This window comes from Dipodomys merriami, unplaced genomic scaffold (genome assembly GCF_024711535.1).
Source record: "Dipodomys merriami isolate MVZ:Mamm:240054 unplaced genomic scaffold, mDipMer1.0.p SCAF_10, whole genome shotgun sequence".
In the NCBI taxonomy this organism is placed as follows: Eukaryota; Metazoa; Chordata; class Mammalia; order Rodentia; family Heteromyidae; genus Dipodomys; species Dipodomys merriami.
In genome coordinates this window covers 47,514,069-47,530,003 of record NW_027202271.1, presented here as the reverse complement: position 1 = coordinate 47,530,003, position 15,935 = coordinate 47,514,069, and the positions used below count along the sequence as shown (strand labels likewise).

Here is a 15,935-nt window from a genome sequence, read left to right as displayed (position 1 = left end):
TCCTGCTATTTAAGAAAGTAGGATTCCATCTTACACTTCAGTATAGTATAAAATCTAGGTAATGAGGAAACAGGAAAACTGGAAGTTAGAGACACAGCACTGAACTATACAAGGAAGAGCTGAGTAATGGCAGGAAGGAGAGGACAAACAATATTCTTTGAGTTAGAGGTCAGTTTTAGGAGTGTGCACCAAATGAGACAGACGAAGGGCTGCTGTGGATGCTAGAGGGATATAAGAGCAAGAGTATAGTTAACTATGTTCCCCAAAGCTTCATGGGATTGTAGATTTAGTCCCATTGTCAATATTAGGAGATGTGTAGACTTTTAAGAGTAGGACCTTGTGGAAGGTCCTTAAATATGTTTGAGGACAATGGTGGAGAATCACATCTCACTCCGTAGGTAGTTCAATTGTACACCTAGTATCCTCTAGAGAGGATTGTTAGAGAAGGATCAAACTAGCCCCATCCAGCTTTCTCTACTTTGGAGTTCAAAATGTGATCCTCTTCAGATCACAGGCCTCCATCTGCCACCCACCAGGGTTTCAAAGCCTACATATTTGAATGTCACATGTTCAAAACACAGCTATATAAATAGCTATGTCAGGTATTGTATAACAGTTTCAAAAATCGAATTTAAATGTAAAAAAACATTGAAAGGAATGTTTGTTATGCCAAGTTCAGTGATGCATGTCTATAATCACAATTACTCAGTAGACTGGGGCAGGAAGATGGGGATGTTGCTCAGTGTTACGCACTTGCTTAGCATGTGCAAAGGCTCACTACATTTGCCTGCTAGATGTCCTTACTTGTGACCCACTGCTTTTTTACTCACGCTACTGATAATGCCAGCAAATATACCCTGAAAAATCAAGAAAGTTGCCAGCTTTCCATTTTCACATCATAAAAATATATAGATAAATAAGCAAGAAAACCAAGAGCTATAAGAATAATATCATTTCAGAATTATAAACGTTTAGTCATTGGTAACCAATGAAATACTAATGTAGCCAAAAACAACTTTGAAAAGATCAGAGAAGTGTTGCATGGTGCAAAGTGGTAAGAGTGCTAGCCTTAAGAAAAGAGTTCAGAGACCGAGCCAGGGCCCCAACCAAGTTCAAGCCCCATAACCAACAATACTATTGGATGAAACTAAAGAGAAGATCCTCAAAGCTTTCAGACAAGAAAAGCAGGAATGTGCCCCAACTTTCTGGGAACTCAACCAGAAAGCAGCAAAGGGAAGGTCAGGACCAGAGGCATGAGCTGAGGCACTTAGAACATTCAGGTTTCAAGTGGAATGGAAAAGTCTAGAAGAAAAATAGAATTGAGACATTATATGATCTATATAAACCCTTGAATTTTTAAAAAAATCTATCAATGAAGATTCTGACATGAGGAGTCTGACATAATGAATGTGGGAAAGTTAAGGGTAAAAGATAAGTCAAGAAAAATCAAACAATGATACAAAGACACATATGTAATCCAGCTACTTGGGATGTGTAGGTAGGAAGATCATGGCTAGAGTATGGCTCAAGTGGTGGTCCACTTGCTTAGCAAACACAAGACAATCTCCAGTACCACAAAGACAAAAAATAAAATGAAGGAGAGTAAACAGCGTATCACCTGACATACAGCCATGAACACCATTTACTAGGTGTTAATATAACCAGTTCCAGGTGTCAATATAAAAACTAAGGATTACTTTAACTAAATGTTTGATACTGCACCACTTAAGAAGGTACCAGACAAGACAAGTTGGGGGAAAGTACTAAGTTAGCACATTCAATATCCACTCTCTGAGGAGAAGATCAAGAGCAGACTGTCAGCTGACCCGCTCAACAATGGTGTTGGCCCAAACTAGCTCGGTTGGAATTTATTCATTACTTCACTTTTCATGAGTAAATACTGGGTATTATTTATAGGTGTTGAAGTAACCATGGGAACAGCTATGAGAGTTGAAAGTGGTCACCTCTGACTGTGGAGTGAGGACAAGCTGAGCTACAATCCTTTTTCATTTCAGACCTTTTAGATCTCATTTTTTTTCTTAAACTTGCACAATAACTACAGTAGAAGTGTTTGTGTATGCGTGTGCGTGTGAGTGTGTGTGTGTGTGTGTGTGTGTGTGTGTATTCTTATCTCTACCATGGAGAGTAGGGAATTTCTATTCCACTCCCTAAGAAGGAAGGCTGCTTTTGGACCCATCACTAACGTTTTCCAAAAAGAGAGGACTGACTTACCTCATGGATGAACATGAAAAACACAACTGATCATACTAGCTCAGCCCCTTATAATCCATCTCTGTTTATAAATTTGGGAGGCATCTCACCCACAGGACTATTATTCTCTGTTTCCCAGGAGCAGTAAGCTTGTCAGGAGGCAGAAGGGGCCAAAGTAGCCCTGTGGTTGCAAGTATGTACTAGGAAATTATGTGCCTAGATGGACAAATCTGGCCAACTCAGTAGTAAAATGTTAATCAACTCATTTGGCCACAAATCTAAAGCTATGTTTGCTAATCAGCTTTATCAGTAATGATGCTGATAGGTCCATCCCCATCTCTTTGTCTCTTGTGCTGTTTCTCACTAGGTTCAGAACCCTAGAGAGGTAGAGGGAAATGATGTTGTCTACCAAAACACAGATACCAGTGGGCACAAAGCCACTCAGCCTTATGATTGCGTTAATAGCATACAATGAGAATACATACTTATCTGTATTTTCTAACTCTTTTATTCACACACTTTGGTAATAAAAGTATTTAAATATTATAGAGAAAAAGTAAAAGTAATTTTATAAAGTTACAAGGCACTGTCTCTTGGAATTCAGTCATATCTGTGTATATCTTTGGAATAGTTCTTTCTCATCTGCTGTCAGAGTGCTGCAGTTAGGGCACTTTTCAGTTTTGAAGCAAGCACACCACCATGTGTCAAAAAGTTGGCTCATGACTGGCATGATAAGCAAAGAAGGTAAGAGGACAGAAAAATCACCAAGTTCAAGTTTACATGATTTTGCATCAATAAAGAGAAAAAATAATTTTAATAATTATGTGAACTAGCATCAACTTGCAATAGCAATGCCATTTTCCATTATGTAATGAATACTTACTTCCATATCTGTGTCAACAGGCTTCTCTTCTACTTCTGGTGACTCAGACATATTTCCCTTTGAAGTACTTTCAGGAACAGATGGCAATGATATTTCAGCAATTTGTGCAAGATCAGATAGTTTCTCATGAATTGAAATGACTCTGAAATGTCAAATATATATAAATTTTATTTGAGAAGTTAGGAAAGATATTGATTTAGTTTTAGAGCCAAAAAGTATATACAGTATGCCTTCATCCAGTTAGGTTTCTGACATCCCCAAACATCACTCATTCTATCATCCCTTCCTTTAAGAGCCATGAGCAAAGAGAAATAGTCCTACTCTTATCATGTATATGGTCTACTTAGACACCCAAGCTGATATACATTACAAACTGTCAAGGGCCAATCTCATCCAGATTACTGGGAGTGAAATAAAATCAGTACCTAGACAGCAAGGAAATTCTGGGCAATAAACAAAAGATTTTCTCTTGCCTTAATGGCATGCTGTGATTGTGTAGCTGACCTGATGCAAGAGGGTAGCAAGTTAGCAAAGCCTTGAAGAAGCCAGTCAATGACCCTACAACACTTCAGAGTGCTGTGTGCATATATGGGAGGGTAGACACAAGGAGGTAGGAATGAAAATCAGAAAAGAGGCACAAATAAGGATACAGAAGACACAGTGTTAGTGATGCTAAAGATAGAAACTTCAGAGGCCCAGGCCACCGGACAGTGGATGTTGAGGGGAGGGCAAGACCAGCATAGTGGAAGCAGCAGGCTTCCAACTGAAGGAGAAACAGCTACTTCACACTCTCAATGTATACACATTTGTGTGATGGATTCTATCCAAGGAAGAAGGAGGAAAAACATCGGGAGTATTGAATAAACAGCTTTACTTGTCCATGGCATCACACCCACAGCATGGCATCATACTGGACACTCTTGGCAACAAAAAGTGAAAACATAGGAGGATCTTTATTTTATAAGAAGCTTATAATTTACATAGTATAAGCTAGAAACTTCTATTAAGAGGGCAACATGCCGGGCGCAGGTAGCTCACTATAATCCTAGCTACTCAGGGGGCTGAGATCTGAGGATCCTGGTTCAAAGCCAGCCCGGGCAGGAAAGGCCGGGAGACTCTTATCTCCAATAAACCACTCGAAAACTGCAAGTGGTGCTGTGGCTCAAGCAGTAGAGCACTAGCCTTGAGCTGAAGAGCGCAGGGACAGCGCCCAGGCTGAGTTCAAGCCCCATAACTGACAAAAAAAAAAAAAAAAGACAGCAACATGCCGGGCACTGGTGGCTCACACCTATAATCCTAGCTCCTTAGGAGGCAGAAATCTGAGAATTGTGGTTCAAAGCCAGCCCGGGCAGAAAAGTCTGTCAGACTCTTATCTCCAATAAACCACAAAACCGGAAGCGGCACTGTGACTCAAGTAGTAGAGTGCTAGCCTTGAGCTGAAGAGCTGAGGGACAGTGCCCAGGCCCAGAGTTCAAACCCCACAACCGACAAAAAAAAAAAAAAAAGAGGGGAGCAATTTAAACCAATAGACTTCTTGTTAAAAGTTAGTTTGGGAAAACTTGTCCAATAATGCTGCAGAAATTGCATGGTGCACTGGGGAAGGAACAGCATTAGGATTTAGAGGACCTGGTGAGTCTCACCGGAGTCTACCTGCCTTTAGACTTCCAGACTCTCAGATTTCTAATTCTGCATGGCTAGAAGAACAAACACCACTTCATCTAACTCACAGAGCTTTGTAATTTCTTAACCATTAATAAATTATACATTGGGGGCTAGGAACATGGCTCAGTGGTAGATTGCTTGCGTTGCATGCATGAGGCCCTGAGTTCGATTCCTCAGCACCACATAAGCAGAAAAAGCCAGAAGTGGCGCTGTGGCTCAAGTTGTAGAGCACTAGACTTGATCTGAAGAGCTGAGGGACAGCACCCAGGCCCAACATTCAGGCACCACGACCACCACCACCAACAACAAATTACACATTGGTTCACCCTTTGTTCTTTGTTTCACCTTCCCTTCCCCAAATCAGATAAACATATATACAAGATACAGGGTACCAAAATCAAATACAGTGACAAAAGGGGATAAACCAAAGGAAAAAAAGAAAAGAAAAAAGAAATAACTTCACACAGTACATTAAAAACAACAACAAAGAAAACCCTCTTGTTTCCATATCTTGGAGTTCGTTTCTATATAGTCATAAGTACATAGCTATTGAGCTATTATGATCCTCTGCTAGGACTATCCTAGACATATACTAGTTATTACAAGTGAGGGAAACCATGGAGGCTATGTTTATTTGGGTTGAGGTTACTTCACTTAATATGACTTTTTTCCAAGTCTTTCTGCTTCCTTACAAATAGGGTGTACCAATGCAACAGTGATACTCTCAGACACTATGTTGGAAATAAACTTTACAACTTGGGGGAGGGGGAGCAGGGAGAGGGAAAGTGGGAGAAAATCAAGGGACAAGAATTGTACTCATTACCTTACGTATGTCACTGTAACCCCTCTGTACATCACCTTGGCAGTAAAAATAAATTTAAAAAATACAAAAAGGAAGGTAATAATCTGTCATCTGTACTCTAATATCTAAAAAGAGAATTTTTATTTCCTTTTAAAAGTAGCATAGGATACCAGCACAACCATGTTCATTGCAGCATTATTTGCCAGAGCTAAGACGTGGAATAATGTAGATGCCCCTCAGTAGATGAATGGATCAAGATGTACACAATGGAGTTCTATGCTTCAATCAGAAAGAATGACATTGTCCCATTGATAAGAAAATGGAAAGGCCTGGAAAAATTATATTAATCGAAGTAAGCCAGGTCCAAAGAAAAATATGTTGCATGGTTTCCCTCATTTGTAATAACTAGAATATGTCTGATATTCTTTTTAAATATTTATTTTATTTTATTTTAAAGATGCTGAACAGAGGAATTACAGTTACATGAGTAAGTAATGAGTACCTTTTTAATTTTTTTATTTTTATTTATTTATTTTTATTTATTTATTTATTTTTATTTTTATTTATTTATTTTTTATTTTTTTAATTTAATTTGTCTGATATTCTTAACAGGGGTTCTCAATAGCCAATTGCTATGTGCATAGGACCATATGTAATGAAGTGTATCAACATGAACTCCAAGAATTGAAAAGAAGAGTTTCTTATTATGTCCTGTATATAGTTGTTTCTTTTTTTGTTGTTTTAGTTTTTTGTATCCTTTGTCTTGTATATAAGTTTTTCTATCTGTGAAAGGGAAAGGGAATCACAGAAACAGCAGGACAAAGGATGAACTAATGAAACATTGATAGTTTATAATTTACAATGAACTTTACAATTGTGGGGGGGTAAGGGGAAGGGGAGTAGGAGGAGTAAACCCAAGAAAATGAGGGATGGGGTAACAGTGTTTAATAAGAAAAGTACTCATTACCTTACTTATATAACTGCAATAGTTCAGTGGTATCCAAGACCTGGGGATCTGATCCTTAGCTATCTGTTTGCCTATCTGTTGATCTATCTATCTATCTGTCTGTCTGTCTGTCTGTCTGTCTGTCTGTCTGTCTGTCTGTCTGTCTATCTATCTATCTGGAGTGGTGGTGCATATCTGTTATCTCAGCTACTCAGGAGTCAGAGACTAGGAGACTAAAGTTTAAGGTCAGTTCAGGCAAAATATAGTGAAACCCCAATTCAATAAAATAAACAATCCAGGTATGGTGATTCTTGCATCTAATCCTATTTATTTGAGATGTGAAAGAAGATCCAAAATTAAACCTGGGAAAGTGTGAGACCCTATATGAAAAATAAGTAAAGAAAAAAGAGCTGGCAGTGTAGCTCAAGTCGTAAAGCACGTGTGGAGAAAGCATGGTACCTAAGTTCCAAAAGAAAAAAGAAAGAAACATGAACAAAGTATCAATGCCCCATGCCTGTAATCCCAGCTACTCAGGAGGCAGAGATGAAGAGGACTGTAAATTGAGGAAAACAAGGCAAAAAGTTGTCAGTACTTCATCTCAGCCAATAGCTGGAGGTAAGGGGGGCAACTGTCTGTCATTCAAGCCACACAGGAAGCATAAATAGGAAGAATGCAGTCCAGGCTGGTCCAGGCAAAACTGCAAGACCTTATCCCAAAACTAATGAAAGAAAAAGGGCTGAGATATGGCTCAAGCCGTAGAGAACTTGTCTAGAAAGCATTAGACCCTGAGTTTAAACCCCAGTACCACCACCAAAAAAGGAAGGAAGGAAGGAAGGAAGGAAGGAAGGAAGGAGGGAAGGAAGGAAGGAAGGAAGGAAGGAAGGAAGGAAGGAAGGAAGGAAGGAAGGAAGGAAGGAAGGAAGGAAGGAAGGAAGGAAGGCAGGCAGTCATGGCTTTCTTTCACATTTAGGACTGTAGCAAGGCAAACTATTCACTATTCCTTGATGTTGAGTTGCAGATTGTTCATCCATGTCCAGAACTGTCATGTTCAAGAAAGTGAGTCAGTAAAGAACAGCCTGGAATTGGGAAAAGCCAGCTGGAATTTTGAGTAAAACTTCCTAATTTTGTTCATTAGTTATGTGAATATCTGACTTCTGCCTATGTTTTTCTGCCATTTTGCTTAAGAAGAAAGAGAATATAATATCAGGTGACCCTGACTCTAGGCATGATGTCCAATCCTTGTAGTCTCAACTGCCAGACATCTTCCCTGGCCTCTTCTGATTTTCCTATGCTCATCACCACTCCTTCCTACCTCTGCCCTCTAGCCAGTGCCAGGTCAGCTTTCTGACCTCTGACCTAGGCACCACAAGCATCCACCATCCTATGTGGGCTGGACCAGATACCTTTGCTTTTGTATAGCCACTCTACCAGGCCTGGAAATGTACTACCTTCCTGGAAACATAGATGCCAGGCAGAGATGGTAAACTTATCTTGGTAATGAATTGGGTCTAACTACCACTTAGATAGAACTATAGAAACCTTTATGAGAATTTTCTAAGGACATTATCTTTTCCTTTAATATTATAAGAAAAATACTAATTGCTTTAAATGTGTTCATGAGAACTCAATAGAAGAGGAGAAAGCAGGGAAAAAAGAAGACTCTTTCCTGGCCCATTATCTCTAACCAAACTTACCCTTAGTTTGCCTTTTTAAGAATAAACAACTATTGAAGTCGACCCACATCAGCCCGAGTAAGCAAAACAGTCCATTTCCACAGTGTCACCATATTAGAGGACAACCTATCAGGCCATTCTTTATGATGGTCAATGACAGGGCCTTATCCTTATGGTAGCAAGTCTACTGTTAATCTTATTCACATCAAAATTAAGCACACATTCATATTTTAAAAAGAGCGTTGATCAGGTTAATGACTTTCTATTCTGAGAATAAAAATCTTAAAATAAAAAATTAAAATAACTATTTTAATTGTGTGGTTCTAAAAAAAAAAACCTGTGATGTTTCTGGATTTACGAGAAGGGAAAAGTAGGAATGATCATGTTGTTAATGCTATTTGAGGCACCATCTTACTATGCAGCCCAGGTTGGCCCCAAGAAGATGCTCCATCTTTACTTGCCTGTTCAGTGGAACCCAGAGAAAACCAACATAGACGTTGTTACCCATGGACTGTTTGACATCTATAATCTTTACTGGCTTTACATTATATGCATACAACAATATAACCTGTAACAAAAATAAAAGCATATAAAATGTAATGTCAAAATTACACTTGTCTTCAAAATTCAGCATGATTCCTCTTTGTACAAAAGAACAATTAAGACTTTATTCCCCTAATGCACTTTAAAGAGAAATGATCTGAACAAAAATTGTGCAAAAGTAGATGTGATGGCACAAGCCTGTTACCTCAGAACTTGGGAAGCTGAAACAGGAGGATGGAGAGTTCAAGTTCAAGCCAACTGCAGACTACATAGCGAGACTGTATCTCAATTTTAAAAAAACTTCATATATATTTATGTATATACCAACTCCAGGCTAAAAACTTGTGATCCTCCTGCCTCTGCCTCCTCATCTGGCTCAACAAGTTACTTTTGAAGACTGACATTTTGTATTGAATTGCACTTAAATATCAGCCTTTGGTAGCCCTTGGTAGCAAGTGCAAGTACAACTTGTAAGCATCCAACTTTGTTTTTTATCACTTACCTTGTAAGTATTCAGAATAAATAGGACATCTTAAAATGATGACTGATGAATGAAAAACAGTACCGAAGCATATCATGGGAATGCAATACACAAGGAACAGAATAAAGATGCTTGAGTTTCCAGAGTCACAAATAAAGGCTTTGGGTCTCACAGGCAAGATATAACCAAAGGGAAAGAATCATTCTATCTAAGACATAGATTTCCACTATCTTAACCAATGAACAAAATGCCTATCATATAATATTCATTTAATAAGTGTTTCATTGTATATGATTGAAGTGTTTGTTTGTGTGTGTGTGTGTGTGTGTGTGTGTGTGTGTACACGCATGTGCTTACTAGGCAGGTGCTTTCTAGGCAGGTGTTGTACTACTTGAACCACACTTACAGCCTTGGATGTGTGTGAAATGAACTTTATATACTTTTCTTCTTTATTTTTTGAAGTACTTCTATTTTCCAGTGATGACTTTTCCCATCTCCAAACTCTCTCTGAATGCATGTACTACTTTAGCATTTGTTCCTTTCTTGCTGGCAAGACATAGGATGAAAATCAATCTATCTATTGAATTTTGTTTTTAACATATATTTTATAATATATATTCTAAAGTGGCCATAACATGTTTTTACCTACTGTATGTATTGCATATATTTTTCTTGTGTTTCTTTTTAAAATGCAACTCATGTTCTACTTTATTTATTCCTGACCAATTAATATTTCAGAAAATATGATAATTTGGAAACTACTATAGTCATCTCCCCTGTAAAATATCACAGATTTATTATTTTAGAAGATATATGGAATATCTAGCAAGGATTGCCAAGGATTAAATTGTGTGGGAAAGACTAAAATATCAGATGTATCCACAGATTCAACAACTACTTATAGAAAATATTGGAAAAAAATCATCTATTCTGAACACAAAGACTGTTTTCTTGTTACTATTCCCTATACAAGAACTATATGCAGAATTTATATTTATTTGTATTGTCAGTAAACTAGAATTATACTGAAAGAATACAGGTGCATTGTGATCTCTAGAACTGTATCTTCTAAGATACACAGGAGCATGTGTGTATATGCCCACATGTGCATGTGTAGGTTATATGCACATATGTCATTTTATATAAGACATGTTTAGGTTATATGCACATATGTCATTTTATATAAGACATAAGCATTCATGGCTATGGTTATCTCTGGGAGGTCCTAGAGCCAGCCCTCTGCATATACCAAGGGATGACTATACTTTGTAAGACAGGAAATGGCTTCAAATAGTCCTGAGAATAATATGGTAAAGCTTCTCATTATCTGATTAGGAAGACATGTATAATCAGTCCAGAATCAGTAACAGGTTCCCAGTCTAAGGAAGTAAGATGAAGAGGCCCGTGTGAGAAGCAAGCACTGGAGGAGAAGGGGACACGGGCCAGGAGGTTCCAGGATGTGACAGGGTCACATGAGCTACAGACAGTCCCAGTGACACAGTTAGAGGGGTCAACGTCCAGGCAGGGAGAGTGTGAGCATAGACCAATACCGAAGATGAAAAGCAAATTAAAATGCTGGGCAGAAGAAAATGGTGAGGCAGTTATCTTATGGGAAAAGGCTTTTGGTTCTTCTTTGAGAAAGCGTCAATGAAAGGAATTCCTTTTTTTCTTTTTTTTAAATTTTAATTTTATTCTCAAGCTGATGTGCAGAGGGGTTACAGTTACATAAGTAAGATAGTGATTACATTTTTTGTCTAATTTGTTACCCCCTTCCTCATTTATCTTCCTCTTTCCTCTTTCCCTCTCCCATCCCCTCCCCAAAGTTGTACAGATCATTTACATTGTCTTGTATCAGCATCGCATAGGTTGCATAGGTTTCCCCTTTGTCCTTTGTCTCATCATTTTGTTGTTCCCCTTCCTTTCCCTAGTTCAGATAAACATATATAAAATACCCAGGGCACCAAAATTGATTACAGTGACAATGAGGGAGAAACCATACGGGAAAAAACACAAAAGAAAAAAGAAATCACATAACACATTGAGAAGAATAACCAAGAAAGACCTCTTATGTCAATATCTTGAAGTTCATTTCACTTAGCATCATCTTATATGGTCATATGTACATAGCTATTGAGATATTCTGCTCATCTGCTAAGACTATCCTAGATGTATACTGATTATTACAAACAATGAAAACCACAGGACCTATGTTTCCTTGGGTCTGACTTATTTCACTTAATATGGAAAGCAGTATGGGGGTGCCTCAAAAGACTACACATAGAGCTCCCCTATGACCCAGCAGTCCCATTTCTGGGCATTTGCCCAAATGACCACAAACAAGGTCACCCTAAAGTTACCAGCACAACTATGTTTATCGCAGCATTATTTACCATAGCTAAGATATGGAACCAACCCAGATGCCAGATAAATGGATCAAGAAAATGTGGTACACACACACACACACACACACACACACACACACACACACACACACACACACACACACACACACACACACACACACACTGGAATTCTATGCTTCCATCAGAAAGAATGATACTGTCCCATTTGTAAGGAAATGGAAGGACTTAGGAAAAAAATCATATTAAGTGAAGTAAGCCAAAGGAATTCTGGGGTGGAAGTTTCCCTGCAAAAGGCTATACTGACCAACTCTCCACTTCAAAAATTTAACCAATTTCTAGCGCTGTCCTAGAACTAGAGCCACTCTTCAATCTTCATTGGTTAAGGGACTGACAACCACTTCCTTTTAAGTTATAATGACATAAGCTTTACACCCAAAAAGAAGATTTAACTCTATCATTATATTATGTACCATAGGTTCTATTTGGAAAATATCCCCCGGAGCTCTGTCCAGAGGAGGAAGGTACCACTGAAAGCAAAGTTCTTTGTTTAGGGCTTGTGTTGCCATTTCTAATGACAAAACATCCGTACAAGATGAATTGGCAGTGACATTTAAAGACAAAATAGACTGTATGGAACTTTCATGAAACACCTAGAAAACAACAACAACAAAAAAAAACTCATGTCAGTTTAATTGCTAATAAGAAACTTATTTAATATTTAAAGCAGATTAAATGGATCTATTAGGAATGCTGGAACTTAGCTTACTTCATGAAGGTAATCTTAACTATTCTTAAATAATTATATAGTAAATTCACCTACCATAAAAACATGCTTTAGAAGCAGTGGAGACAAGTGTCTTTCACTTTGGTGAGTTACACAGGATAGAGACCTGGAGGAAGATGCGCCTGGAACCATTTCAGTTCAAGGTATACTACTGCTTCTACAAAGTATCTTCTATATTTTTGTTATTCATTGAAAAATAGATAGGGGGTCTCTTTACAATGTATTGTAAAAATTTCAATTTCAGTACCATATATAAACCAACGTTTGCTCTCATTTTCTCATTATGTGAATGTAGTTGTTTTGCAAGTTGTGAAATCTGTGCCCAGCTACTTTTATAGAGCTTGGCAACTGCCAGAAGTCTTCAAATTGCTTAAAATGCAATTATTCAACTGCACAAATTATTTAGTTAGTTGCCAAAAGTAGCAAAGCTGGTTACTATTTAATAACAAAGTAACAAGCTAGACAGAGAGGCAACAGTGGTAATATTATGTCAAGTTGAAGAGGGACTGTCAATGGGACACAAACTATTTTCATAATTAGCTTCCTCTTATTCCCAAGATCACAGCACAATAGCTAGGAAGCAGTTTCTCTTACACATTTTGACATCTCAGGCTGCTCAAGGTCTGTTGACCAAGGGGAATGCACCAAGAAGAAATGCTTGGTGTTTCTATAAGGCTTTGTCCCTTCCCATTATCTTGGAGCCTATTCAAGATATGTCTGTGAATACAAGTCTTCAAAATAAAATAGAAAGAGAAAGACACTGACCTTTCAAGTTGTCTACCAATAGAGGAAAAAAGATATTTTGACTGAAAGATAATATTAAATATGAAAACTTGCCACAACTGTCTAAAGACATATTAGTTAGAATCCTCATTTACCATCAGCACTGTAATACTTGAAGCATAACCAAAACGCAAAATAAACAAGATTATTGGAATTAAATTATCCCTTTTAATTAAGAGTAATTCTATATCAAGCAGTTTGCAAAAGAGATTAACTAAACAATTGATTTAAAAGATTTCTCATATTTTTCCATATCAGCATAACTTTTAGAGTCTGAAAACTACCTTAGCAGAATAGTTACTAAATTTAATGTCAGCTAGTATAGAAAAAAGCAGGCACCTTTCGTTCTAATATATGCTGTATCTAGTAGCAGGTGGTCTAATACTGCTAAATAACCCAAATCAATATTAAAAAACAGGTATTTATTTTTTCCCTTGTTTTTACAATATTATTCCATCTAGTTACTAGTGAGATTAATTTAATTTGCTAATTGGTGATATACCAAGTACTTTTATATGTGTTATTTATCCTTTGGAAGGAATAAGCACAGACCTATCACATGATTCCTAGTTTTCCACAGTCCTATAAACAATGAATCACTTCTTCAACTAGTGAGATATATGAACCTGCAGATTGTGGCAGCACGCAGTCTGTAAGCACCGTGTACAGCTTTAATCATCTATTTTTGGAATCTTTAATGCAATATTTGGTACCTTTGTGTTTCCACCACAAAGCACCAACAGACTTTATATGCAGGCTCACACAACTGATGAACACAACAGAGAACACTGATTGTTCTGGAAAAGGTGTCTACTTCTTTGTGTGTATGTGTGGGGGGAAGCCTTTTGAAGTATCAATTTATGGAAAGAGTTTGATTGAAATAACCTCCTGAGTGATTAAAGGCTCAAAAATGTTATTATACAAATCAGCCAAGCTTGGAGTTTATATAAAAAAATCCAAAAGGCTTTATGCTTGTTAGCTGTCTCTCCCAGTGAAATGAACACATGATTAGGTAGCTTGCACCTGTCAGGCGAGTGACAGTAATCTCCAGGGCTGATTATCCTGAGAGAGTGTTACACTAATTATATAAAAAAAGAGCAAACAGGGTGAAACAACTTTTTGATAACACTACTGCCATTAGAAATGTCATATGTATTTACAATGCATTCAAGGCTGTATTTCTGGAATACCATCCTGGGGGAGTGAGTAATGAGGCTGCCCTTCTTACCAAAATATGCTACAGAGCTCCTTGCAGGACAGTATTTAGGACATGCATTTTAGTTTCTGTCTTATTCAATATGTACAGGAAAATATCTACGGGAATTACTATTCTTAGCTTTTCTGTTCCCTGTCCACTACTTCCAACAGACAAAATGCCTGGGATACAGGATAATACTCCTCAGAATGAATTTCAGTTCTAACAGACGGATTAATCAGCAGCCAGTGCTAGATGGCAACAATATCATCCTTCATCTACTATTTCCTTCCACCTAGGAGGAAATGGGATACTAACAGTAGGTATGGATTGAAACAGTCTATACTTTTATTAATAGGGTGATATTAAAATGAAAAATGGCTGTCTGAAATACGCTGTTCTGAACAGCAATGCAGAAAATTCGGAGACATTTTGGAGATTTATGAAAACAGCCAGAACAAATATTTGAAATGTGAAGGTGAAAAGCCAGGCTGTTTGGTTAACCTACCTATGTGGTAACACAGAAAGCTTTCCAAGAATCCTGAGGGAACTAGAATCTTTGTGCTGCATAGAGGTTAATGTGCTCCCTTCAGAAACACATGGGCAAGGCTTGGGAGCCATGGTTCATACCTATAACACCAGTTCCTGAGGGTAGTAGAGTGGAAGAATTGCTATTCAAGGCCAAGCTGGGCAAAAAGTTCATGAGACCTATTAATAAAAGGTGGGTGTGGCGGTGTGCACCTTTTATCCCAGTTATACAGGAAGTGTAAAACAGAATGATTGTAGTCAAGGACTACCTGATGTAAATGGGAGCCTTTATAAAAAACAAACAACAAAACACTACAAAGCAAAAAGGCCGGGCGTATGGCTTAAGTTGCAGAGTGGCTGGCTGCCTAGCAAGCTTGAGGCTCTGAGTTAAATCCCAGGAAGGAAGGAAAGGAAAGAGGGAGAAAAGGCTAGAAAAGGTGATTTTTATCAAGTTTTTCATAGATACATAACATTTTAAAACACCTTGGTCAGGTCCAGTGTCTCATGCCAGTAATCCCAGCTACTCAGGAGACCAAGAACTAGAGGCTAACATTTGAAGCCAGCCAAGGAAGAAAACGCTTCAAGACTCCATCTCTAATTAACTGGCAAAATACTAGGCTAGAGGCATGGCTCAATTGGTAGAGCACAATTCATAAGCAAAGAAGCTGAGTGGAATGCAAGGTAGCCATAGTACCAGCACACACCCACACCGCTCCCCCCCACATACACACACCAAATGAAATAAAACCTTACCTTGACTGAAGAATCACTTAAGTCTTTTTCTGAAAACTGTATATCATTAAATCCTTGAAGAAGTTCTTTTGGAAATTCATCAATACAAGAAGAAGAATAAAAATTTAAGACTTTTTTAAGATAAAAATGCATTTCTTTTTGGCGTAAAATCAGTCTAGAGTTGTAAAGGGAGGTGAGAAGTGTATCATCTGGCAGAGAAATTCCAGATTCTGGAGTTGTAGATGCTTTAGGAAGAAAAATACTTTTATTTAGGCTAGTATTAGGAATGAGAATGGTCTCAATATTGTTGCATTTGCTCACTAACACCATTCTACACTGGCTAGTGGCT

At 37.9% G+C, this 15,935-nt stretch overlaps 1 protein-coding gene across 6 annotated transcripts in view; it reads right to left on the bottom strand.

Moving 5' to 3' along the window:
* The window catches only part of Cfap54 (cilia and flagella associated protein 54), a 248,380-nt gene that overhangs the window by 27,156 nt on the left and 205,289 nt on the right, over positions 1–15,935 (bottom strand). For all 6 annotated transcript variants that reach the window (XM_069990518.1, XM_069990555.1, XM_069990527.1 and 3 more), the window contains 4 exons: positions 15,608–15,831; positions 12,035–12,214; positions 8,639–8,745; positions 3,095–3,236 (listed from right to left, as the gene is read on the bottom strand). In XM_069990518.1, coding sequence (XP_069846619.1) covers positions 3,095–3,236; positions 8,639–8,745; positions 12,035–12,214; positions 15,608–15,831 — 653 coding nt within the window. The remainder of the gene's footprint in view (positions 1–3,094; positions 3,237–8,638; positions 8,746–12,034; positions 12,215–15,607; positions 15,832–15,935) is intronic.